At 52.4% G+C, this 22,601-nt stretch overlaps 3 protein-coding genes across 4 annotated transcripts in view; 1 reads left to right on the top strand and 2 right to left on the bottom strand.

Moving 5' to 3' along the window:
• Positions 1-355: 355 nt before the first annotated feature.
• On the bottom strand, positions 356-7,917 carry Gas2l2 (growth arrest specific 2 like 2). Its single transcript, XM_021649015.2, has 6 exons — positions 7,119-7,917; positions 5,277-5,518; positions 4,626-4,733; positions 3,714-3,810; positions 2,946-3,184; positions 356-2,249 (listed from the first exon to the last, which is right to left on the bottom strand). Exons 1-6 carry the CDS (start codon positions 7,501-7,503, stop codon positions 726-728), a joined length of 2,595 nt encoding a protein of 864 aa, XP_021504690.1. The 5' UTR covers positions 7,504-7,917; the 3' UTR covers positions 356-725.
• Positions 7,918-18,236: 10,319 nt separating this feature from the next.
• On the top strand, positions 18,237-19,060 carry C7H17orf50 (chromosome 7 C17orf50 homolog). The gene is made up of 2 exons (XM_021649036.2): positions 18,237-18,739; positions 18,814-19,060. The coding sequence occupies exons 1-2, from the start codon at positions 18,237-18,239 to the stop codon at positions 19,058-19,060; spliced, it is 750 nt and encodes a 249-aa protein (XP_021504711.1).
• A 530-nt stretch (positions 19,061-19,590) lies between these two features.
• The window catches only part of Mmp28 (matrix metallopeptidase 28), a 34,381-nt gene continuing 31,370 nt past the window's right edge, over positions 19,591-22,601 (bottom strand). For both annotated transcript variants that reach the window (XM_060387133.1, XM_021649035.2), the window contains exons 6-8: positions 22,396-22,545; positions 21,931-22,098; positions 19,591-21,029 (exon numbers count right to left, since the gene is read on the bottom strand). In XM_060387133.1, the coding sequence (XP_060243116.1) occupies positions 20,635-21,029; positions 21,931-22,098; positions 22,396-22,545 (713 nt within the window). In that variant the 3' untranslated portion in view covers positions 19,591-20,634. The remainder of the gene's footprint in view (positions 21,030-21,930; positions 22,099-22,395; positions 22,546-22,601) is intronic.

Below are 22,601 nucleotides of genomic sequence, written 5' to 3'. Positions count from 1 at the left end.
TGGTGCTCCCCACTCTTGAAGGACCAGGTGAACCAGGGATGATAGGAAAGGATGTAACTCCTTTCCTGCTAATCACAGCCACACACACACACAGGGTACCATCACCTGCCTTCACAGCTGCCTGTGAGACTCGAGCCTAACTGCTTCTGCATCTTCCTCCCAGTTGGTGTCAAACCCGAGGCCTCTGAACCATAGCTTCTTAGACACAGAAGTATGATGGGTACTCTCAACTGGCCCTCTTTCACCCCGTTGTCAGGACCAGGGACAAATCTGAAATCCACCTTTCGGAGCCCAAGTGGAAAGGCCTTTGTTGCTGTCCAAGGTCCTGAGCACCTGATCTCAGCTGAGCTCCTCTGAGGACCACTGTCTCCATCACCTCCAGCAGAGACATTTGAAGTCACACCTCGCTACACTTCCACAGCCTTAGGGAGGGAAGGGACTCAAAAGACTGAGGCTCAAGGACAGATCCACTTGTGTTTAATAACTTACAGCTGTGGAAATGTCCAGAGGCTGAAGAGCTCTTCTTGGCCAACAATAAGATACTGTTGGGCTCTCCCCATCATGGCTGGCCTGATGCTGGCTTGCAGTGGGAGCTATGGGCTGCCCTTCTGCTCAGCTGAACAGATAGGGTCTTCAGACTTACTCCTGGCCAAGACCCAATGCTGAGTGAGGGACTGTCCTTTCTCACACGTACTTTGCTGTGCTCCTCCCCACCTGCAGGCTCTTCAGACCCAAGATTCCTCCTCAGGTGGAAATGGGCTTCCATGAAGCTGCGGAGGCTCCTGGCTCTCCAAAGGCTGGGCGCTGCTCTCCGATGAGGTGCCGGCTTCTTCCTTTTTCTCCTCCTCCTCCTTTTTGCCTGCTTGATTTACCTGGCAGGTGCCCCCTCCCCTGACACCCAATGTAGCTTTCAGTAGCCTGCTTCCAGGAGCTGTCCTGCCTGGAGCCAGACAGAGGTAGGCTAGTGGCTTGGGAATTCTGGAAGGTCTTTTCTCAGGCCTGTGGTCTCTACGGGGCCGGATTCTGGGTCTCAGCTTCAGCTTGTAAATGGATGGGACCTTCTGGGGCTTCCGGAGGGTCCTCTTTCCCTTGTCTGGACATACCTTGGCTTTGTCAGAACCGAGATCTGAGTGTGAATGTCCGGGAACCTCCAGGGCAGCAGGCACCATCAGGGTAGAGCTGTCCTGCCCTCTTGAAGGCAGACTAGTCCTCCTCACTGTGGTTCCTTTGGTACTCAGGCTTGCCTTTAACCTCAGCCCCTTCTCTCTGGATCCTAGCTTCTCTTTGGGGCTTCCTGGGCCCACTGATGGCTTAGGAGGGCCTCTAGGACCTACCTTCCAGGCATTCAGATCCACTTTAAAGAGGGGTGGGGGCCCCTGAGCCAATTCCTGGATGACTTTATCATAAGGCCCCCCAGGCTCAGGCCACCTTCCACCCAGGCTGGGAACATAGACCCCGCTTCGAGGGATGACTTGAGACATTGCGTCCTGAGTACAGGCTGCCCCCACCTCCAGGAGTTTCATATCGGCCACAATCTCCTCTTCGAGACTGTCGTAGGTGGCTTGTGCTCTGGTCCTGCCCAGGGACAGAGGGGTGTACCTCACCTTCCACTGCTGTGCACCAAGGTTCCCGGAAACTTCAGTCTCTGGAGGAATCTGGATGTCCACCTGGTGGTCCCCATGGCTTGCTTCCATGGAGCGATGCCCATTTGTGGATCTATCCAGGCTCCCTGTGAGGGTCCCTGATGTGATGGAGGCTTTTTCTGTGGAACCTCCACCTTCAGTACCCAAAGAGCTATTTCCTGGAGTTGGGGGTTGGGCAGAGGACAGTCGGATGGGAATCTTGGTGAATCCTTTGCCAGGGGGTGGGGATTGAACAGGCCTGGGTGCACTGAGCTGAGGGGAGGCACTCCGGTGCAGGAGCCAGATACTATGAGGATTGGCGAGGCTGGAGGAGCGAGGTGGGGGACATGGTCCTTTTGCTGATGTCCCTTTACTGGTGGCTTCGGGGATTTGGAGCCTTCTGGGGGCCTTAGTGTGTGTTCCTTGGCCGTCTGTTTCCTTGTGAACCCAAGATGTGGGAGTCCTTCCTCTGGATAGTTCACCTGGGCATCTATTCTCTCTCTTCCCCGACAGGGGACACTGTAAGTTCGGGCTCCTACAGGCAGATGGGAATTGGGGACCAGGTGACAGCATCTTCCGAGATGGAGTCATTGGTCTCTCTTGGGACCTGAAAAGGAGAAAAATAGGCTGGAGAGGGAGACTCAGGACAATCAGAGGCGTTTCCCACAGGAACACCGTGGGGGGGGGGGGGCTTAGACAACCAGTGTTCTTCCCTAGGACGAACCAGGGGTCCCCTACACTGCCATTCTTGCAGCCTGTGCTCCCCTGTTCCCCATGTAGCAGACAGAAGGTGACTTCAGACCATTCAAGGGACGATTCCCAATCAGAAGGCTGAAAATCAACACTGCCCATATCTGGGGCAGGTCTCAATCTTAGCTTTGTCATGGAATTGAAGAACACTGAATATGGCCATTCATTTTCTGTGCCTCGGCCTCCTTGTCTACAAAAGTGGGTAGGTATTTGGAGACAATCCTTAAATGCTGGGTGCTGTTTTGATTGCAACCTGCTGAGGTTTCGTCTTGTTCTGTGGCTCTGGGGTATGGAGTCCAGGGTCTTATTATGCATGATAGGGAAACATTGTCCCATTGGGCTATATGGTTTTGTGATATGGCCTCTCTAAGTGGTCCAGGAAGAGCCTGAATTCACAATCCTCCTGCCTCTGCTGTCTGAATGATAGGAGTCTAGGCACATGCCACCATACTTGGCATATGGGAATTTTTGTTGGATAAGGCATCATTCCCTTTCACTTGGCGGATGAGCCTTTGGGAACAGAATATGGGGGAGATCCTTACATGTCCCTGACTATTACCTTAGTGGTGGAACCATCTCTCTGAGGGTCCTGGCCTCTGCTCCTTGTCCACCATGGGGTCTAGAAGAAGAAGGAGTAGGGGGCCTCAGCTTTCGACTGGAAGAGGTGTATGTCTTCCAGTCCACTGGAGGCAGTGGGCTCTGCGAGCGGCTGACGGTCATTGTAGGATGGGGCTGTGAGGGCCCAGCCTGCACCTTCACCTCATGCTGCACCGGGGGTCCTGGGGGCTTCATGAAGCTGCCCGGTTTGTGGGCTACCCAGATAGAGCCCAGAGAAAGCAGAAGAAAGAAGAAAGGTCATTCCTGTTTGTGAAACTCGTTGTTCCTCCTCTCCACACTGTCAAATTCTCCTTATTCCCCCTTACAGGCACCAGAGCCTACAGTGGCAGTCCCAGTTTCTACAAGGGGCCTCAGGGGACACAATCTGGTCAGAGCACCCAACATCAGGATTTGCTGAAAACTATGTCGTATTGCCAATCTGCAACTTTTATTCAAACTGTATGCTTACTCGGGGTGACTTGACGTATTGATGAATATTATAGAAGGACTGAAAATTTTCAGTTTTCACGGCCAGACATGAAAGCTTCTGAGGTGTGCCTTTACTGCGAGCCTTGCGCGCCACCTTCTGGTTCCTTTTAGTATTACGCCAGGACAGCCCCTCGGTCCTCACCCACAGTTCCCTGGAGATCAATCAGGCCTATTTGCCCTCCAACGCGTGGCCTCCCATCCAGAAGCTCTGCCTCTCTAACCAGCCCCACAGGGGAAAATTCTCGGGGAGCTCACAGAGGGACGTGCACCGGCAGGGGTCATGTTTATCCAGATAATGGCCCAGCGTGTCCCAGCCGCCGCCAACACGCACCATCACGTGGCTCCGGAGGATCTGAAGGGGCAAAGGGAAGGCTGAGAGCTGAGTGGCGGGCCCACCCTATTCCTGGAAAGCCCTCGCACACGTATGTGATTGGGAGACAGGACATTTTGCTGCTGAGTCTTATCCATGACTGGCATCAGACATCACTTGGCGAGGGTGGGAGCCAAACTGATAAACAGGAAGTGGTACAGCCACAACTGGACAGAGGATCTCATAGATGCTGGCTAACCAGACAGGTCCCAGGACACTCTCTTTGCTATACGGAGGTTTGCCCTTATCTCTGCTTGCAATTGGTATGGGACCATCATGTCTCTGTGAAGTGTGACAGAGACGGGGAGTTCTGCCCAACTCTGTAATGAAACAAACAAGTCCCTGGAAGGCTAGTGAGAAGCCCGTTCCAGACCTGCGCTGCCACTCGCTCTAGAGAATAGATGCGTATGGGGTATGGAGTCCAGGGTCCGAGTTGTGTACTTTGGGATCCAAATGGCTGGGGCTGCACACTCAGCGCAAGCCCAGGTTCTCAGGTCCCTCCCTCTGTCCTATCCCGTGGAATGGGAAAGTGAGGGTACCTTTGTATACACCCTATTTCTGCCTGAGGACACCCTGTAGCCTCGGCTCTGATGGAGATGGTGGCGCCCGCTGCTCTGAGGGCAAGAGGGGACAGGCTTGCAACTTGGCCTGGAATCTTCTGGAAAATTCCAAGGCCCGGTGACTTAGGGTGTATGCTGGGTGACCTCCTGTCCTTGCCCTCCGGCCTAGTCCCGGTTCTAGGGAAAGAAACACCATTTACTGACCCTGGATGCCCCTCTACCATGGGCCAGACTTACCCGGATGAAGATGAGAGTGTTGGAGTCCCCCACTCTGTACTTCCCCTCAGATATCTTGACCATGGAGAATTGCACTGGGCATGTGCAATGGCTCACGAGGCTCTGCACCTGCGGGCAGTGGCAGAGGCTCAGCTCTCTTCTCTGCCTGAATACCCGAGTCCATTCACGTAGTGGGTCAAGCTAAGGGAGGTGCCTCTCTGCCTCTAGATAGCTGCCCCCAACAGGCACACACAAACGCCCAGGCTGGTCTCCTCAGGGAAGTGACTCATCCCGTGGTGGGATTCCACTCTGGAGACCACGTGGACTCCATCGTTGGTTCACTTAATTCTCACAGCCCTCCCAGAAAATGGGAACTGTGCCTCGTTAGACTATGTGGTGGTGAACCGAGGCTCAGGAAAGTCAAAAGATTTGTCCAAAGCCACAGGGTGGGTGTTAGACCGGTAGCAAGGATGCCATCCGTGTCCTTGGCATCCAGTCCACAGAGCTGAATGAGAGGTGTGCCCTGCTGGGCTGGTGAAAAGGCGGTAAATGGCAATGGCCGCGTCAAGTGTAGTAAGGGTCAGGGCTTGCAGTGAAGCAGGGCGGTGGGGATTGAGGAAGAAGGACCAGCAGGGTGCGAGCTGGTCCTGAGGGCACAGCCAGGCGCCTCACCATCTGGTCCAGATTGTGGAAGTGGCAGGGTCTGCGTGTCGGGGGTGCAGGGGGTGGCGGGTCCGGCGAGGGCAGGTCTAGGTCACGCCGCAGCTCCTCATCGATCTCCTCTTCCAGATGCACCAGGGCGGGTGCCGCCACCCCGAAGCGCCAGGCGCGGCGACCCAGCTCCAGTAGGCACAACACGACGCTCTTCACGTTCTTGCGTAACACCAGATCCTCCGTCTCAAACATCAGCACCTCTGGTGTGGGGTGAAGGAGAGAAGGGGGCCCCAGGTGGCTAAGTCCCCCGCTGGAGCCCGTCCCACAGGAGGGTGGCTCGGGTCTCAGCATCTCGGGTTGAAGAGGATCCTAGAAGGGGTCCCCACAAGGCAGCCAGGCTAACTACAAAGGCTGGTGAGTGGGCAAAACTATTTGGAGCCTGGCTGATCCTAGGTGAGGGGAAGGTCTCTCTATCCCACTCTCCTTCAATCTTCTTAGTCACCAAGAAGATCCGAAGAAGAAGAAGAAGGAGAAGAAGAAGAAGAAGAAGAAGAAGAAGAAGAAGAAGAAGAAGAAGAAGAAGAAGAAGAAGAAGAAGTTTCTTCCTCTTTCTACCTATCCTATGGACACCCCAAATTCAGCTCTAGATAACCAGGCTGATTCGACAGTAGGCTTTGGGTACCCTACCCTATAAGGCTCAGTCCCAGAATCTCCCAGTGGCTCCCAGTGCTAAGCATTGGTATCAACCACCGAGCTAGTCCCAGAGTCGGAGTTTCTATCTTCTGAAAAACAGGGCTGTAGCCTACCTCATCAGAAGGCCTCACTTGTATGGGGGTTTGGTGCTGGGTATGGAACCCAAAGCCTGGTACATAAGCTACATCATTAGCTTGCCTAACCTCTGATCCAGCCCCTCACCTCCTGCCACCAGCCAGGAGTCCAAACCTGACCCTCTCTCATTCCAGTTACCTGGAGAATTGTGCAATCATGCCTAATCCTATTCCTGGGTTCAAGGCCAACAACTGTCACTCTCTGAACCCTCGAAGTCCCTGAAGGACTGTGCCCCTCCCTGCAGACCTCCCCACCCCCTTGGGCTTCCTTTCCATTCTTCAGTCTAGTGATTCTCAACCTGTGACTCTCAAGCCTTTTGGGTTGGTTGCATATCAGGTATTCACATTACAAGGCATAACAGTAGCAAAATTACAGTTACAAAGTAGCAACAAAAATAATTTTATGGTTGGAGGTCACCACAGCATGAGGAACTGTATCAAAGGGTCTCAGCGTCAGGAAGGTTGAGAACCCCTTCTTCAGTCCCTCATACTCACTGGCCAACTTCTCTCAGCTGTCCACCCTTCTTTGCTTTGTCACTGCTCTCCCCCTGCCTGCTAATTCCCTCTCGCAAACTTCTCTGTCAGCCCAAATCTCCTCCCTCTTGCTGCCCTTGCTGGATGTCATCAGGCTACTCATTCCCATTCTAAACTCCATCTTATACACTTGCCTTTGAAGCACACATGGCCCTGGTCTGTAATTTCTGAATCTGTTCATCTGTCTGCCTTCCTAGGCCATTCATTCCTGGGCATTGGGACCCTACTCCTCTCAGTCCTTGGTACCCAGCATGCACTGGAAACAGAAGAGGTGATGATGCTTGTATCTTCATCACATATATTCGTCACTGGCGAATGTTTATTGGTGTGAGTTTACTAAGGATTTACTGTGAGGTGGAGAAACTGAGGCATATAAAGAGGAGCTACCTCATGGGAAATCTAGAAGAACACCTCAGTCCTGACTCCCAGATCTAACTTGGCTTGACCCTTCAGGTGACACGTGCCCCCATAAGATCACAGCCTGAGACGGGTGCGTTACCTTGGATACCCATCTCCTTGCGACACCACTGGATGAAGTTGGAGATGTTGTCCCTGGCCTGGAAGGTACCCGGCTGAGCAGCCCCATTGCAGAAAACCCCAGCCTGGGGCAGGGGAATCTTCTGAGCTCGGTCAGGTGACTCAGCCAGGAAGGCCAGAGCGGCCTCTGTGACAGTGTTGGCATGCTGGCACAGCACCAGGCCAGTCTCCAGCACCTGCAGGAAGTTGGCTGCATCAATGTCCAGACCATACAGATCCTGAAGCCACTCGGCCAGGTCTTCCTTCATGGCCTCCAAGTACTGCTCGCTGGACTTGAAAGGCCGGATGCTGCGAACAGGAGGCCCTGGGGTCCTGGGCCTCCTCCTGTGTCCCCCATGCTGAGACATGGCTGAAACTGAAGTGCAGTGTGGGAGGAAGCAGGAGACTCCTGTCCCCCACTGCTGTCTCTCTACTACTACCTGCTAAGTCAAGGTCCTGGCCCAGTTGTCCTTGGTTCAATGGGTCCCCTTCTACCCTCCAATAGCCCAGAGCTTCTGGCTCTGCAGCTTGCTCCCGGTTTCAGCCTCTGGGCCGGGCCCATCCCCCACTGCCCACATTCCTCAGTTCCTGCCTGAACTTTCCGTTTTGGTGGCTCCGAAGCAACCTCACTCTCAGCTGCCTAGTCCACTCAGGGTTCAGAGCTTCCCGGGCTGGTGAAAGTTGAGGGGACTCTTCCCAAGGCTGGACAGGTCATCTGCTGCCTCCAACCTGCCACTGTCACCCGACAGGGAGCCTGAAAGACAGGCATCTAGGCTGTGGCCTCGGCCTCCTTGCAGCTCTGCTTTTCTTCCTCTCCTTGGAGACAGCAGCTGCTACAAACACTCCTTGTTAACCCTTCCTTCCAGCAGCCAAGCGCCTGCTGTCCTGCTGTGAGGTCTGAGCAGAAGGAGCAAGCCAGAGAGGGTGGGACTGGGTTCTCTCACCCAGTTGACTCCTTGTGGAGGATTTGGGGGGGGGGGGTTGAAGGAGAAGTAGAGGGGCTCGGAGGTCAGTGAGCACTAGAGAATGAATGAGCATTGAAGAGACACTGCAATAGAGCCCAAAGATAGGAGTTTTGCCCTAAATCTCTTTGGAGGCCGCATACGTGCCCTGGCCTCTCTGTGCCTTAGTTTCTCAAATGGGAAGGACAATATCTATCCTTCCAGGGTGTTGTGAGGATCAAAAGAATAATGTTTGTGAAAGAACCACAATACACAGGCACACCCTGGGTAAGCCCTAGCTGTCATGACTCTCCCAGCAGCCCTGTCTACATACCATGATTCCCATCTGCTCTGGAGAATCTATTCCATCCATGTGATTCTTCTAGAACAGCCTCATCCCAAGGTCACAGCAATGCATTCATTCAACAAATGCATTTGGTCTTCCTTCCTTCTTTTCTTCCCTTCTCCTTGTTCTTCATGTGTGTGTGCTTATGTGTTTAAAAGAGGGTTTCTCTTTGCACCCCTGGCTATCCTGAAATCCACTCTATAGACCAAGCTGGCCTTCAACTCAAGAGATCCACCTGCCTCTGCCTCCCAAGAGCTGAAATTAAAGGTGTGCACTACCACTGCCTGGCCAACAAAGATTTCTTAAGCCTCTACTACATACCAGCACTATCATGGGGCTGAAAATACAGCAATAAAGAAAACTACCACTGCCTGAACTGCTTATGTGTTACCGGGTCATGGGGTCATGGGTGGTAGATGAACAAGTAAGTCTGGTTAATGATGCTAGAACGCCTAGGTAATTTCAACAGCTGGGAAGCTGAGGCAGGAGGATTGAGAGTTCAAAGTCAACCTACATAGCAAACTCAAGTCCGGATTAGCACACAGGGTCAGACCCTGTCTCAAAAGTCAAAAGACGAAGCACACAACAACAGGAAAGGTGTGTGGCCAATCAGGTGATGGTAAGTATCAGGGGAAGTAATTTGGGAGAGGAGACTGGTGGCTTTATAGGGGGTAATACTGTCCATAAGGGGAAAGCCTTGATAATAAGGTGTCACCTGGGCAGAGCCCTGACTGAAGTGAGGACACAAATCCAAATGAGCAGGCAGAGCAGCCAATGCTGTGGCTTGGAGGCAGGGGCATCCTTGGTATGTTCTAAGAAGAGCAATACTAAAAAAAAAAAAAAAAAAAAAAAAAAGAAAGAAAGAAAGAATAACAAAAAGAGGGAGCTGGAGAGATGGTTCTGCAGCAGTTAGAAGGGACTGCTACAAGCTGGGCGTGGTGGCCCTTCCTTTAATGCCAGCACTCGGGAGGTAGAGGCAGGTGGATCTACAACCGTGGGTCTAGGACAGTCAGGGCCACACAAAGAAATCCTGTCAAAGAGAGAGAGAGGGGCTGGAGAGATGGTTTAGAGGTTAAGGGCACCAGTTGCTCTTCCAGAGGTCCTGAGTTCAATCCCCAGCAACCACATGGTGGCTCACAACCATCTAGAGTGAGATCTGGTGCCCTCTGCTGGCATGCAGGCAGAACACTGTATACATAATAAATAAAATAAATATTAAAAAAAAAAAAGAGAGAGAGAGAAAGAGAATTCGAGAGAAAGCGAGAGAGAAACCAAAAAAAAAAAAAAAAAAAAAGAAAGAGGATTGCCGCTTCATCAGAGGACCTGGGTCTGGTTCCCAGCACCCACATGACCGCTCACAACCATCTGTAACTCCAGTTCCAGGGAACCAAGGCCCACTTCTTGCCTCCATGGATACCTGCGCACACACGACATACAGACAAACATAAACTTGTGCAGAGGACTCGAGTTCAGCTTCTAGCACATCCCACAGGACAGCCCACAGCTGTGTCAGGCCAGTCCCAGGAGGTCAGACACCCTCTTCCGGCCTCTCCTGGCACCAGACACTCATATGCCGTACATACACATATGTAAGTAAACACACACATATACACATAAATTAAAAATAAGTAGGTCTTCTTTTAAAAAGGGGGAGGGGAAGGGCTGGAGAGATGGCTGGCTCAGAGGATAAGAGCACCGGCTGCTCTTTCAGAGGACATGAGTTTAATTCCCAGCACCCACAGGGCAGCTCACAACTGTAATGCCAGTTGCAGGGGATCCAATACTGTCTTCTGACCTCCATGGACATCAGGCCAGAAATATGCATGTTCTACAGACATACAGGCAGGCAAGTTAAATAGGGAAATATTGAAAAGAATAGAAAAAAAGAGGACAGACATGAGGCTGAGAAGAAATGAGGTTCCAAGTCAGACAGGGCCTTGGCAGGTGAAGTTTCCTCCAAGTGCAATGGCAAGTGTGCTACAGAGCTTAGGGAAGAGGAGGGACATGCCCCGAATTGGGCAGCTGTGAGAGAGACACGGTAAGTGCTGGCACCATCCAAGAGGGGGCAATGGTAGCTTAGACCAGGAGATGACAAGTGGTCACAATCCTTGTAGCTCCTGGAGAGTTCATAGGATTGGTCTAAAGCTGAGTTCGGCCTGGGGACTTTGAGGCTCTGCCTAGCTGATTCTTTGTTGTAGAGGGCTGTTCTGAGCTCTGCAGGACATTTGTTGGACTGCCTGGCCTCTCCTCACCAAATGCCCATGGTATATACCCCAGCCTGTTACAGCATCTAAGAGCATCTCCGGCTATCTTCTGAATGGCAAAAATCTTCCCCCTTCTCCACCTTGGGAGCTTCTGAGCTCGGTGACCATGTGATTTGGAGTCATCCACATAGAGCCCCTGTGATTAAAAAACAAAAAACAAAACAAAACAAAAAAAACCCACACAACTTTTAAAATTTATTTTTACTTATTTAATTATGAGTGCTTTGACTGCATGTATGTCTGTGCATCACATGCACACATGGTGCCCTTGAGGCTGAAGATGGCATTAAATCCCCTTGGATTGGAGTTACAGAGAGTGTAAGCCACCATATGTGTGCTAGAAATGAAACTCAGGTCCCCCGGGAGAGTAGCCAGTGCTTTCTGACTGCTGAGCCATCTCCCCAGCCCCTTCTCTGGCTTCTGAATTGGAGCTACAAGGAAAAGTGCTTCTTTTCCTTGGATGTCAGGGTTTTAGAGATGAGGATGTGAAGCCATGATTCCTGCACACATAGAGAGCCCTTCTGCAATGGGGGAAGGAAGCTGGCACACAAAGATACCATGACAGAGGACCTAGGGGTACACACGACCCTGGGGTACATAGGACCTTAGGCTACCGGAGTCTTGTTTTTGTTATCTAATGGCGACCACTTCTCTACCTGCCAGTCAGGGTCAGGCCAGGCAGAAAACAAAAGACCTAGAACAATGGCTCATACAGAAGGTAAGATTCTCTCTCTCTTTCTTTCCCTTCCCTTTTTTCCTCCCTTCCTCTCTTCTTCCCTCTCTCCCTCCCCCCACCCCAGAGCCAGGCAAATGGTTCTAGGTAGAAGGATGGCTCTGTCCATGACAATGCCCAAAGAGCTTTCTATCTTGTGGCTCCCTTTGTCATTACTTAGAGGATCAATCCCTGCTTCCCGGGACTTTGTCTTCCCCAGATTTGTAGGAAGAAGATGAAGAGGGTGTGTGGGCTCTGACAGCTTCCTTTTTAAGGATTTGAGTGTAAGTTACACACATAAACATTTTGTCACGAGAGTTGGGCCAAGGTTTAGGCATTTGGGCACCTCCCCCATAGCTGCAAATGAGGCTGAAACTGTAGCTGGAGGTCATGTGCCCTGTCAATGTTTAACAGTTGTTGTAGTACATAAAAAGTTGTGTGTTCAGCTATATAATGTTTATTATTAGCCCAAGATTATCACGGAGGTATTATTTAATCCACTACCACAAATAATAAGACACAGACACTGGTTAGATTTTGTAGTTGCCTCATTTACCTTGGACCAGACAGATATTTCAACTACACTGGTTCAATAACCTCACCACCATCTCCCAGCCCCCATCCAATGCCATCCACCTCAATCCTCCTCATCTGATCTACCTTCCATCCATAATCCCATGGTACTTGCTTATATTCTTCATCTGGGCCTTTTCATGCCATTATTGGAGTCCTTCCTCTCAGTCCATGTGGTTTTTCTCTCCACACTAACCCATTCTGGCATCCTCCTTCTTCCTCTCTTCCTGCCTGTTTCCTGTGATTCTCCTGTCCTCTCCAAGCCAGGGAACCTTAGCCATGCCTACCCCATTCTGCCCTGCGCAGGTACAGGCCATTTAATCAACCAATCAGGTATGTCTTAAGCAGGTTTATAAAACAAGAACAGGTGTAACCAGATCTTGAGGGCCAGTAACATGCATCAGACCAACGTCCAACAGTGGTGGTTCTTTGCTAAAAGGAAGAGGGGAAAATGGAGAAAGGAGACAAATTCTAGACCCAACCATACAACAGTCTCACAAACAACGTCTTTTTGAGTCTTGGCTTTACAGTTTGTGTAACGAGCCAGACATCAAATCTTTTGATTTTTGGTGCCATATGCTGTCTGAGTTACATACGATCCTTTCTTTTTTATTTTATTTTATTTTTTATAAGTCATTTGTTATGGAGATTGAATTCAGGATGCCTGACCACTGAGCTGCACTCCCTAACTCCAGAGGATTAAAAAAACACATCTATTAATAAATTAATTCATCAATTAGTTAGCATGTGTGCATGCATGTACACAGATGTGCATGCCACAGGGTGCATGCAGAAGCCAGAGGGTGGCTTGCAAGGGTCAATTCCATTCCTCCACCATGTGAGCCCTGAGGATCAGGTCCCCAGGCTTAGCCACAAGTTCTCTTACTCTCTGAGCCACGGGCCATCTTGCCCACCCAACCTCAGGGATTTAAGCCTACACATAAAACAGTAGGGAATTGTAATGGACAGTTAATTAAGTCTGAAAGGGAACTGGGTAGACCTGAGTTGCAACTGTAAGACAACATTGTAAATAAAATGTGGGCTGTGTTTTAAGAAAGAAATGAGAGGGCAGGAGAGACAGCTCGGCGGCTAAGGGCACTTGTCTCTCTTGTAGAGGACCTGAGTTCGGTTCCCAGCACCCACATGTTGGCTCACAGCCATTCATAACTCCAGCGCCAGGGGCTCCAACACCCTTTTGTCTTCCATGGGCACTAGATATGCATATATGCACATACATAGTTGTAAGCAAAACACTCACACATTTAAAATAAAAATAAGTAAATATTTTATTATAAAAGAAAGATAGATAAGCCAGGCATGGTGGTGCACAATGTTAATCCCAGCATTCAGGGAGGCAGAGGCAGGTGGATCACTGTGAATTTGAGGCCAGACTGGTCTACAAAGTGAGTCCAAGACAGCCAAGTCTACACAGAGAAATCCTGTCTCAGAAAAAAAAAAAAAAGAAGAAGAAGAAGAAATGAGAAATTCTGTGTTCATATTCCTTAGGTCAGAGAACATGCTGATGAACAGGAATGGGGGTTAAGACAGAGACTTCCACTGTGATAAAGGGAGGGTACACTCACCCTTTTGTCTTCCGTTAGTGTGAGATGGTCTGCTGTCACTTACTGCCAAAATGACTTTGGAGGCCACAAGCCCAGTAGTGGACAAAACAGTGTTCATCCTGCTCTTGCAGAGACCACTGGGAAGAACCCTGAGTCTCGCAGCCTGCATCGGGAGGCTCAGTGCTTCTACCCAGAAGGCACTTGGTTCCATCTTTGGCAGTTCGACAGGCCACAGTCCCCTCTGGTTAGCTTATGTGCGTGTGACCTTGGTTGGGATCAATCAGACTCACTGAGGTGGGCCACGAAATGGGGCCAGTGGCACCCAGAAGCGGTGAAGGACATTTTCAAGGCAGCTGTGGTGCTGTGCAACCTGCATCCTGGTGCAATGCTTCATGATTCGTGTTCTGTGGTAGAAATTTAGCTACGGTGGCGGGCCCCAAAATCTCCTTCACCCCAGCTGATTGGTGGTTCTATGGACTCTCCCATAACCTTTATGTACTTTCCCATAACCAGAAAAAAAAAATCTTTCCTGCTTGCTTTAGCCAAGCCTGTTTTCTGTTGCTTATGGCTAAGACCCCTTCTAACATGCACGCGTGTCCTTCAAGCACAGGGGGCTGGTCTTTCCCTGGATCCCTTTCCTGATCTCCCCCTAGGAGCCCCGTGCTCCTCTCTCCAGCACTTCCAGCTGGCAGGTGACTTTTGTGTAGCGCCACCCCAGAAACAGAGACACCTGGCTGTGCTGGAATCACAGGCTGTTGAAGGGGGAGGGAGCATGTGCCTGTTTCCTAGGGCCACTCCTGTGGGAAGGGTGGAGAGTCAGTGTCTCAGATTTTGTTCCCTGAAGGCAAACAGGCTTGGGGCAGGAAAGCTAGCAGTTGCCTAGCTTTATGGGGGGAGAACAGGTGATCCCCAGAATATAGTGTAATCTAGATCTAAAGAAATACCTGGGTTAGGGCACAGAAGGATGGAGGCCAGTGGCTGGCCAGCTGAGCAGGAGGGAAGGCAAGAAAAGGGAGAAAGAGGAGGCAGCCTCTAGTACCCCTACCAGCCTGCCTCAGTGATGGGGTTGGTTGTCTGTCTTCAGAGACACAGCCATAAAGCCTGCTGTCTGTGGCCTAATAATGTCATCAGGACACTGAACCAGCCCTGCATCCCCTGCCCTGTGGCTTATTGACTGTAAGCAGCATAAAGTTGGAGCCATTATTAGTTGGCCATTTTAATCTTTGACCAGCCAGATACACTTTAGCTGACCTATGCTCAAAGTTATTTGTAGAAGGATAATGTACCAACCCATCTTCTTTTCTCCTCCTCCTCCTTCCCTACCCCCCCTCACACACACACACCAGGGTCTTGTATATTGCCCAAGCTGGCCTTGAACTCACAATCATCCTGTCTCAGATTCCCACATGCTGGAATCACAGTTGTGCATCTCCTTTTGGTACCCAGCCTACCTTGTTCTCTGGCATAAACTCTATGAAAAGCAGGAAGTTGTATTTGGGGTTGCTAATAAACGCAGTTCATTCTTTTCTGATGCTGAGCCCGCTCATTGGATGGAGAACAGTCCATTCCAAGTTTCCACTCATTCTCAATGGGGGTCCCCTCTCCGGGGGGGTCCTGGGCATCACATAAGTGCAGGAGGCATGCACCCCATATTCCAGTAAGATGACTTCCATGCTTTCACTGAAGACTGTTTTTATCTCATGACGTTTTCACTCTGTGAGATCTTATGCTAGTGTTATTTTTATGACACTCCAATTTTTCTTAAAAAAAGATTTCTTTATTTTTATCTTATGTATATGTGTTTTTGCATGCTGCTGGTGCCTGCAGAGGCCAGCTGGTACCAGATCCCTTGGAACTGGAGTTGTAGATGGCTGTGAGTCACTGTGTGGGTGCTGGGAACCAAACAGGGTCCACTGCAAGAGCAACAGGTGCTCTTACCTGCTGAACCATCTCTTCCGCTTCCAACACACAGTAAAAAGGGAAATTCCAACTCCAGAATTACCCTGAGAAATGAGAAGGACAAAGGGCTGTTGGGTAGGTTGGGCCTGGGGAGGGAGGTGAGGTGAACAACTGGGCCTTGAGACATTTGGGTCTCAGTAGAATGTTTCCTAAGTCACAGGCTGGGTCGTTGGTTCAGGTGTGTCTGTCAAGGGATGCTGGGACTTAGGGAATGACTCAAGGTTATGACTCCTGGTGTCCACATGTATGTGTCACCCCCAGCAATGGCCTAACTGAGCTGTTCCTGTGAAATGACTGCTGCTAAAAGCCTTGATAGGTTTTATATTTATGTGGTAGAGGTGGTAGAGCTGGGATTCAAACCCAGTCTATCAGGGCCAAAGCCATCCTCTATTCCCCATTGGAATTCCCCTTGGGGCAAGGTAGGGGACATGAGCGTTGTGAGTCTGCAGACTCTAGAAACGGTATCGGTCCCTAAAGAGAACCCTATGAGCAGCTGAGATTCTAACCCCCTCCCCCACCCTGTGATCCAACAGAGGTCCTAGCAACCATATGGAGCTCTATAGGCACTGGGCATCCCTCACATCCCAGTCCCTGAGAGGGAACAGGCAGCACGACGCTGGGAAGAATGGATAAGCATGGTGAGTCGGGCTAGAAAGGCTATGGACCGCTTGACCCGTCTTGGACCAACCGGCCCCTGATGACATTAGAAAAACTGAACCTTTTCACAGGGACCCAGCCATGTTCCTACAAGCCCTCTGCTTTCTCCTTCCTAAATATTCATGTCATCCACCGTTGGTTCTCTTATCATTCCTTGTTCCTGTTCAGACATCTTTCTGTCTCCTCTGGCCTGGACGTTAAGGATCTTTTTCAGAGTAGAATAATGGTGCTGGGCACGTTGGCCTGTGCGTTTGAGCCCAGCACTGAGGAGATAGAGGCAGATGGATCTCTGTGAGCTTGAGGCCAGCCTGTTCTACACAGTGAGTTCCAGGACAGCCAGAGACACATAGTGAGACACTGTCTCAAAAATACATACAAAAACAAAAACAAAAACAAATCCCCCCCAAAAGAGCAACAACAACAAAAATAATTAGAGTGGAGAGGGGTTAGACAGGGATTCAGACTGTAGCCCAGGCTGGCCTGGAACCTATTACATAGCAGAGGCTGCTGACCTGAGCTCTCAGCAACCCTCCTGCTGCACTTTTCTAGTGCTGAGATTATCAGCATGAGTCACCACCTAGTTTGTTACGGCTCTTAAAGTCCCTATCATGTTGGAGGGAACGTCCCACACTACGGTCTGAGCATGCTTCTCCATCGGAACACACATGACTTCCCATTACTGACAAACAGCTCTGAGCTCTAGCCTCTCTTTTCAACCCTGTTCTCTAGTCCCCACCCCCCTTCTCCAAATGATTCCCAGCACCTCTTTCTGGCTGTGTCAGGCCTGTGCTTTCACTACCAGAGTCTCCATCTGTTTCCCTGGGTCTCCAGTTGTGGCAAGACTGAGAACTGGCAGTTTCAGATCTTCTTGGTCCCATCTAGAGACTCCCCCAAGCCCCACCTCATCACCCACATTGAAGGTGCTGAGATGAAGCAGCACCATGACAGATTTTTACATATGGGCGGCATGGACTTGGCACCCAGGAATCAGCTCCTCCTCTCTGTGACAACATACCTCGCACAAGCAGCTTAAGGAAGGAAAGGGTTATTCTGGCTCACAGTTTGAGGATGCCTTCCACTGTGATGGCGAGGTCACGGCGGCAGGAGCGTGACGTCCCATTGCATCTGCTCTCAGGGAACACGCTTTCTCCTCTGTAGTCAGTCTGACTCTAGCCCATAGGGTGGTGTCACTCATAGTCAGGGTGGCTCTGTCCACATCGGTTAAACCAACCTAGAAACCTCTTCACACAAACTCTTGGGTGCTTTTCAGTCCTGTCAATTTGAACACACAGGAGCCTTCTTGCCTATGGCTGCCATTCTGCTCAATTCCCAGCTTGGGGAACAGATGAACAGGGGTCATAGAAACCATGTTCGGAAAACTTGGCAGTCCCCAAGTGTGCCCCCCGACCCCTTCTTTGCATTATAAATCCAGCTGTTCTGGAGCTATGTGCCAGGTCTGCTGAGGGGATGCTCCTCTCAGAGAAGACCCGCTTGGTTTCTGGGTCAGCCCAGGAACTTGCTTCAGCCCGATGTACTACTTGAAGTTGGGATATCTGAGATGAACACAAGTATCAGTCAGGGAGCAGTGTGGCTGAACTCCACTTGCAACTGGTCAAGCCTGAGGCCTGCTTCTGATCTGGTCAGCTCTGCCTGTCCACCCTGACTCTATACTGGGCTTCCCGCCACCAAGGAAAGTCAAACTTAGAAAGAAACATACTCAGAAGGCAAAGCCAAGCAGATCTTTGTGAATTCCAGGCCAGCCTGGTCTATACCAGGCTATATCGGGTATAGACTATACCAGGCTATATATACCTGGTCTATACCAGAGTATATCAATACAACAACAATAATAATAAGCCCATAAACGACCACCCACTGAAATGACACTTGGTTTATTAACGTTGGGTAACCCTCCTCCTTCCGGGTTGGCAATACATGTTCGTTGATTGCTTGCCCAACAGCAAGCAGGAAATTGTAAGCTTTACCCAGACATTATCTAGATAAAGTCAGCCTTACAGCCACTCTTGAGGTAGATGCTACTTTTCCCACTTCAGAGACGGGGCGCAAAAAAAAAAAAAAAAAAAAAAATGGAGCTTGATGGAAGCGAGGTGACTTGCTTGGAATTCTTAGCAAGGAAGCTCAGGAGGGCGGGAACTCAGTCCTGGGATCTGGGACTCAGAAGCCCTTTGGCAGGCAGCAGCCCACACAGGCTGGATTCAGGCTCCAGCAACAACAGGCAGCCAAGGCAGCGGGCTGCGCTGACCCCCTTCCCGCCTGCAGGCGTGAAGACCCCTCTTTGGAGGAAGGAGGTGGAGGAGCCTGAGGCCAGGGAGGAGGAGCTGGAGGACGATTCGGAGTCGTCGTCGTCGTCCTCGGAGGTGGAGGAGAAGGCGGACCCAGAGAGTCCGACGGAGACCGAGGAGGACCCTAGAGAAGTCGACCAGCGCGAGGCTCGCTCGGTGTCCTACTGCCCGCTGCGCCAGGAGCCCAGCAACCAGCAGGTGGCGCTGCTGCGACGCTCGGACAGCGGCTTCTGGGGCTGGCTCAGCCCGTTCGCGCTGCTGGGTGGCCTGGCGGCCCCCGCGGACAGGTGAGACGCAAGGCACCAGGGGGCCGAGCCGGAGGGAGGAGGGCTGCCCGAGCACTCACGTCCCCGGCCCGCAGGAAGCGGGGTGCTCCGGAGGAACCGTGCGTGTTGGAGACTCGGCGGCGGCCACCGCGCCGCGGGGGCTGTGCCCGTTGTGAGATCCTTTTCTGCAAGAAATGCAAGACCCTGCATACGCACCCGGCCTACGTGGAGCACTGTATTCTGGAGCACCCTGACCTGGGTAAGGCGGAGGCCGCCGGCAGCTCTGAGCGCGTCTGCTCCCAGCCTCTGCGCCCGCAATGTTCCAAACTCTTCTATCTCTAGTGCTTCCACAGAACTGTCCTTGCGCGCCGCCCTCTGTGGCGCCCCCTTCCGGTGAGAAGGTCCACTGTCGGGTCACTGTTCCACCTGTTGTCCCACCGAACAGAACTTAGGCCCTTCTCCCCAGGCAGAACCCCCCACCTACAGCCCTCCTGACCCCCGCCTCCAACACAGCCTCACCTGCATCTCTCAGGTCCTTCCGGCCAGGCGAGCACAGGCGTCGCCTGGAGGAAAATAAGCCTCGGGGTTCCCTCAGCTCTCTAAGAAATTGCCTCTTTGCCTCTAACCCCACAATAAAGTCTCTGATCAAAGCCGCCTGAGGTGGAGTGGAGTGATAGATGGGACCCTCCTTCCTCTCCCCTGAGAGCGGGGTTGGGGAGAGGGACGGCTAGCAGGAGGTTCCTACAAGGTCTCCCTGGGACAGGGCAGTACAAAGCGCTTGCATCCAAGGGCAGTCAAAGGCCATTCTGTCCACTACACAGAGAAGAAAGGAGGGCGCATGGCCAGTAATGCCTCTGGGGAACTGCAGGCCGATCCCCTGCCAAAATCATCCCCCCCCACTTTCACCCCCCCCCCCCCAGAGCTGGCTCATGGTGGCCACAGTGTGTGTGCAGAGCACTGGTAGGTGGAGGGGGAGGCAAGGAGGGCTGGAGATCCAGATGCTAAAATTAATACCGAGACGGGCTGAGACACAAGGGGGAAGGCCGGGGAGCTGGTTCCTTCTCCAGGAATCCCAGCTATTCTTGGCTAGACGGCTCGAGCTTCGGAATGCTGCTGCGTGTGTGGCCTGGAGAATGGGGCCACTGAGAGCAAACAGGCCTCACCCAACCTGCAGAGCGCTACGGAGGTTGCCTCCCCAGCGCCCGCACTGGGTGGACCCACAAGGACCCTCTTTCATCTTCCTGGTGCTCCAGACGTCCATCTTGGAGGCAAAGACGGGGTGAAGATGCTCTGCTTTTGAAGGGAGGAGCACCCCCTCTCTCCATGACAGTCATACACAGCTGGCTGTGTCTGGGTTGGATGTCAGCGCATGGTCCCAGTGTCTCCAGCACCGGTACCCATTTGCTTCTATTGAAAAGGGCAGGCGATTCTGTCCAAGGAGCTGGTGGCCCTTCTTCGTTAACCCAGACAGCCTTAGAAGGAGCGCATTCGCTTCTGCGCTGTGTCCCGATCCAATAGAGGGCCTCTGAGAGTGGAGACCCTTGAGCCTTGACCCCAGCCAAGCCTGCTGGGGTGGGAAGCGGGTGAAGTCTCCGAGAAAATATCACGTGACTTTCCAAGCACTGAGCCCGAAAGACGCCGAAACGGAGGGTCCTGCAGAATAGTCTTCACCCTCAGCTGAATTTTGCATTCTCCTCTTCAGAACAGAACCCCACCCCAACCCACCCCCAGGAGTGGGAAGGAAAAAGGCTATAGGAACCTCGTTTTGCCTCTCCTTCCTCTCCGGGGAACAAACGCAGACCAATTTCCTTCTGTAGCTACGCTGCCAGGAGGTTCCGGCGAGGTCCAGGGGCTTCCTGGACAGACCCCGCCCCTCAGGCGGGGGCAACCGCGGTTCATTTGGTGATAGGGAGCCTTCAGAACAGGGTACCTCCCGAGTTGGCGTTCCAACAACCCATCCAGGGCAGCTCGGTGGCCCAGCGGCCGGAGCTGGTCACCCGCAGTTTGGCTTGATCCAGGTGCCAGTAGTGGTCATCCCTGAAGAAGATGATGGAGCCATCGGGCCTTGGCAGGGCGCCGCTGACCTCTTCAGGGACCCCGGCCCAGTCCCGCAGACTGCGGGGGTAGTAGGGCTCCACTTGCATGGCCCCTCGAGCCAGCACGTAGTAGCGGGAGCCCTTGAAGAGGACAAGGCGGCGCAGAGGCGGGAAGAAGAGAACTGCGTCTGGATGACGGGGCAGACCGCCTGCCCGGCATCGCTGTGCGAACCCCCACACGGATTTCGGGCCCTGGAACCTCCAACATCGACTCCCTGTGGGGCATTGGGAGAGCCAGAGTGAGCTGGAGGCTCCCAGTCATTGGCCTTCCACCCCATCTCTGTCTCCCTGGTTCCCACTCTTTCTAGCTTGAGCCTCAGACAGTTTGTTACCCTTGAGCCAGCCAAAGTGTGGCTAAGACCAGGAGAACACGGTGGAGGGGAACCTGTTACGGTCCGGACTCCCAGCAGGTGTCAGCAGAGAGCAGACGCCGCTGACCGAACCCATCCATCCCGGGCTGGGGAGGGTAAGGAGGGTGGTGGAGAAGGGGCTGGGGATGGGAGATGAAGGTAGGATTTCCTGTCTAGGTGTGGAATGAAAGATTGAGAACGTTTGAACTTTTTTTTTTTTTCACTCCCTGACTACTGATAATTCCCCGAGGGCAAAGGTGTTGGTTTCGTCGACGGCTGCGTCCCCAGTCCCCTACTCCCTGTGTAACTAGGCCCTCCCCGTGTCTCAGCACTGGCTGAAGGAATGGACGCTGCTCGGTACAGGGCCACCACAGTGGCCTATGTGCTTTCCACCCTTCCGTCGTTGCCTTTTATCCCGCTTCCCACCACACCTGAATCTTGCTTTCCCCGTCCAAGAAATGCGTGTTTCAAAAGCTCTCTAAGTGCCTGCCAACCTCACCCGGCAGGGACGCTGCCAGGGCAGACGCTGCCAGACCTCCTGCTGACCTGCAGACTGGAGAGCAGTCCTCCCCCGACACGTCTCTACACGGGACACCCTGGACAACGTGGTGCTCCCAACTCCACCCCTGAGAGGAGTCTTTCCTGGGCCACAGGTTCAACTTGAGGTGTCCATTGCTGGGGCCTTTCCCCTCTTTTCAAACCTCAGGCAGGACAGTCCCCTCCCTACCCCCCCCCGTCTCAATCTCAGCTGGCTCAAGGCTGGTACCTTTGAAGAAGTAGAAGTCTCCATCTTCCAGAGACACTGCAGCAGCCTCAATATTGGGGAGCAGCCCAGGCCACCTTTTCTGTAGTGGGCTGGGCTCCGAAACATTGCCGTCAGCTGTGACTTCCCAGAAGTGGCTCCCTTTGAAGACGTACATCCGCCATTGCGCATCTGTCCCGGGAGAAGAGACGTGAGGAAGGGCTACTGGGCTCCTGCTGAGGTTTGGGTAAGGTGCTGGCCTAGATCCGGTTTCCCAGACGACGAACTGAAGGTGGGATGCCCACGGGGTGAGGCTGGGGGCCTGAGGGAAGGGAGGGGGAGTTCTTTGCTTGACCTGAGCTTGCTCCCTGAGGAAAGCGTGTGATTTCGGATTTCTGTGTTCAAGAGATCCCGGTTCCCCACACCTTGTAACACAGCTCTGGGACACCCGAGGATGTGGAGGGAAGGAAGACGGCAGGCGTGGCTTACCTACAGTGATGGCGTCAAAGGAAGCGTGGCAGTATTTAGGACCTCTGGTTTCCGGGCCTCTGCTCTGGGAGTTGGGGGGGTTCCAGGCCTCAAAGTCAGTGAATAGCTTTCCGGGGAGTTGGGTGGCTACTGAGCGTCCCAGGGGCTTCCCTTAAGAGCCAAGAAGAAAGAGAAGGGGAGACATGAGTAGGAGCATGCGGAGGCGC

Source organism: Meriones unguiculatus, chromosome 7, assembly GCF_030254825.1.
Source record: "Meriones unguiculatus strain TT.TT164.6M chromosome 7, Bangor_MerUng_6.1, whole genome shotgun sequence".
NCBI lineage: Eukaryota > Metazoa > Chordata > Mammalia > Rodentia > Muridae > Meriones > Meriones unguiculatus.
This window is presented reverse-complemented; position numbering and strand designations above follow the sequence as displayed.

Coding starts and splice junctions, on each gene's coding strand:
- Gas2l2 (XM_021649015.2), bottom strand. CDS start 7,503: ATGTCTCAGCATGGGGGACACAGGAGGAGGCCCAGGACCCCAGGGCCT. Junction 4,734..5,276: donor TCCACAATCTGGACCAGATG/GTGAGGCGCCTG, acceptor CACTGCCCGCAG/GTGCAGAGCCTCGTGAGCCA. Junction 2,250..2,945: donor CCAGGACCCTCAGAGAGATG/GTTCCACCACTA, acceptor CTCCCTCTCCAG/CCTATTTTTCTCCTTTTCAG.
- C7H17orf50 (XM_021649036.2), top strand. CDS start 18,237: ATGGAGCTTGATGGAAGCGAGGTGACTTGCTTGGAATTCTTAGCAAGG. Junction 18,740..18,813: donor CTGGCGGCCCCCGCGGACAG/GTGAGACGCAAG, acceptor CCCGGCCCGCAG/GAAGCGGGGTGCTCCGGAGG.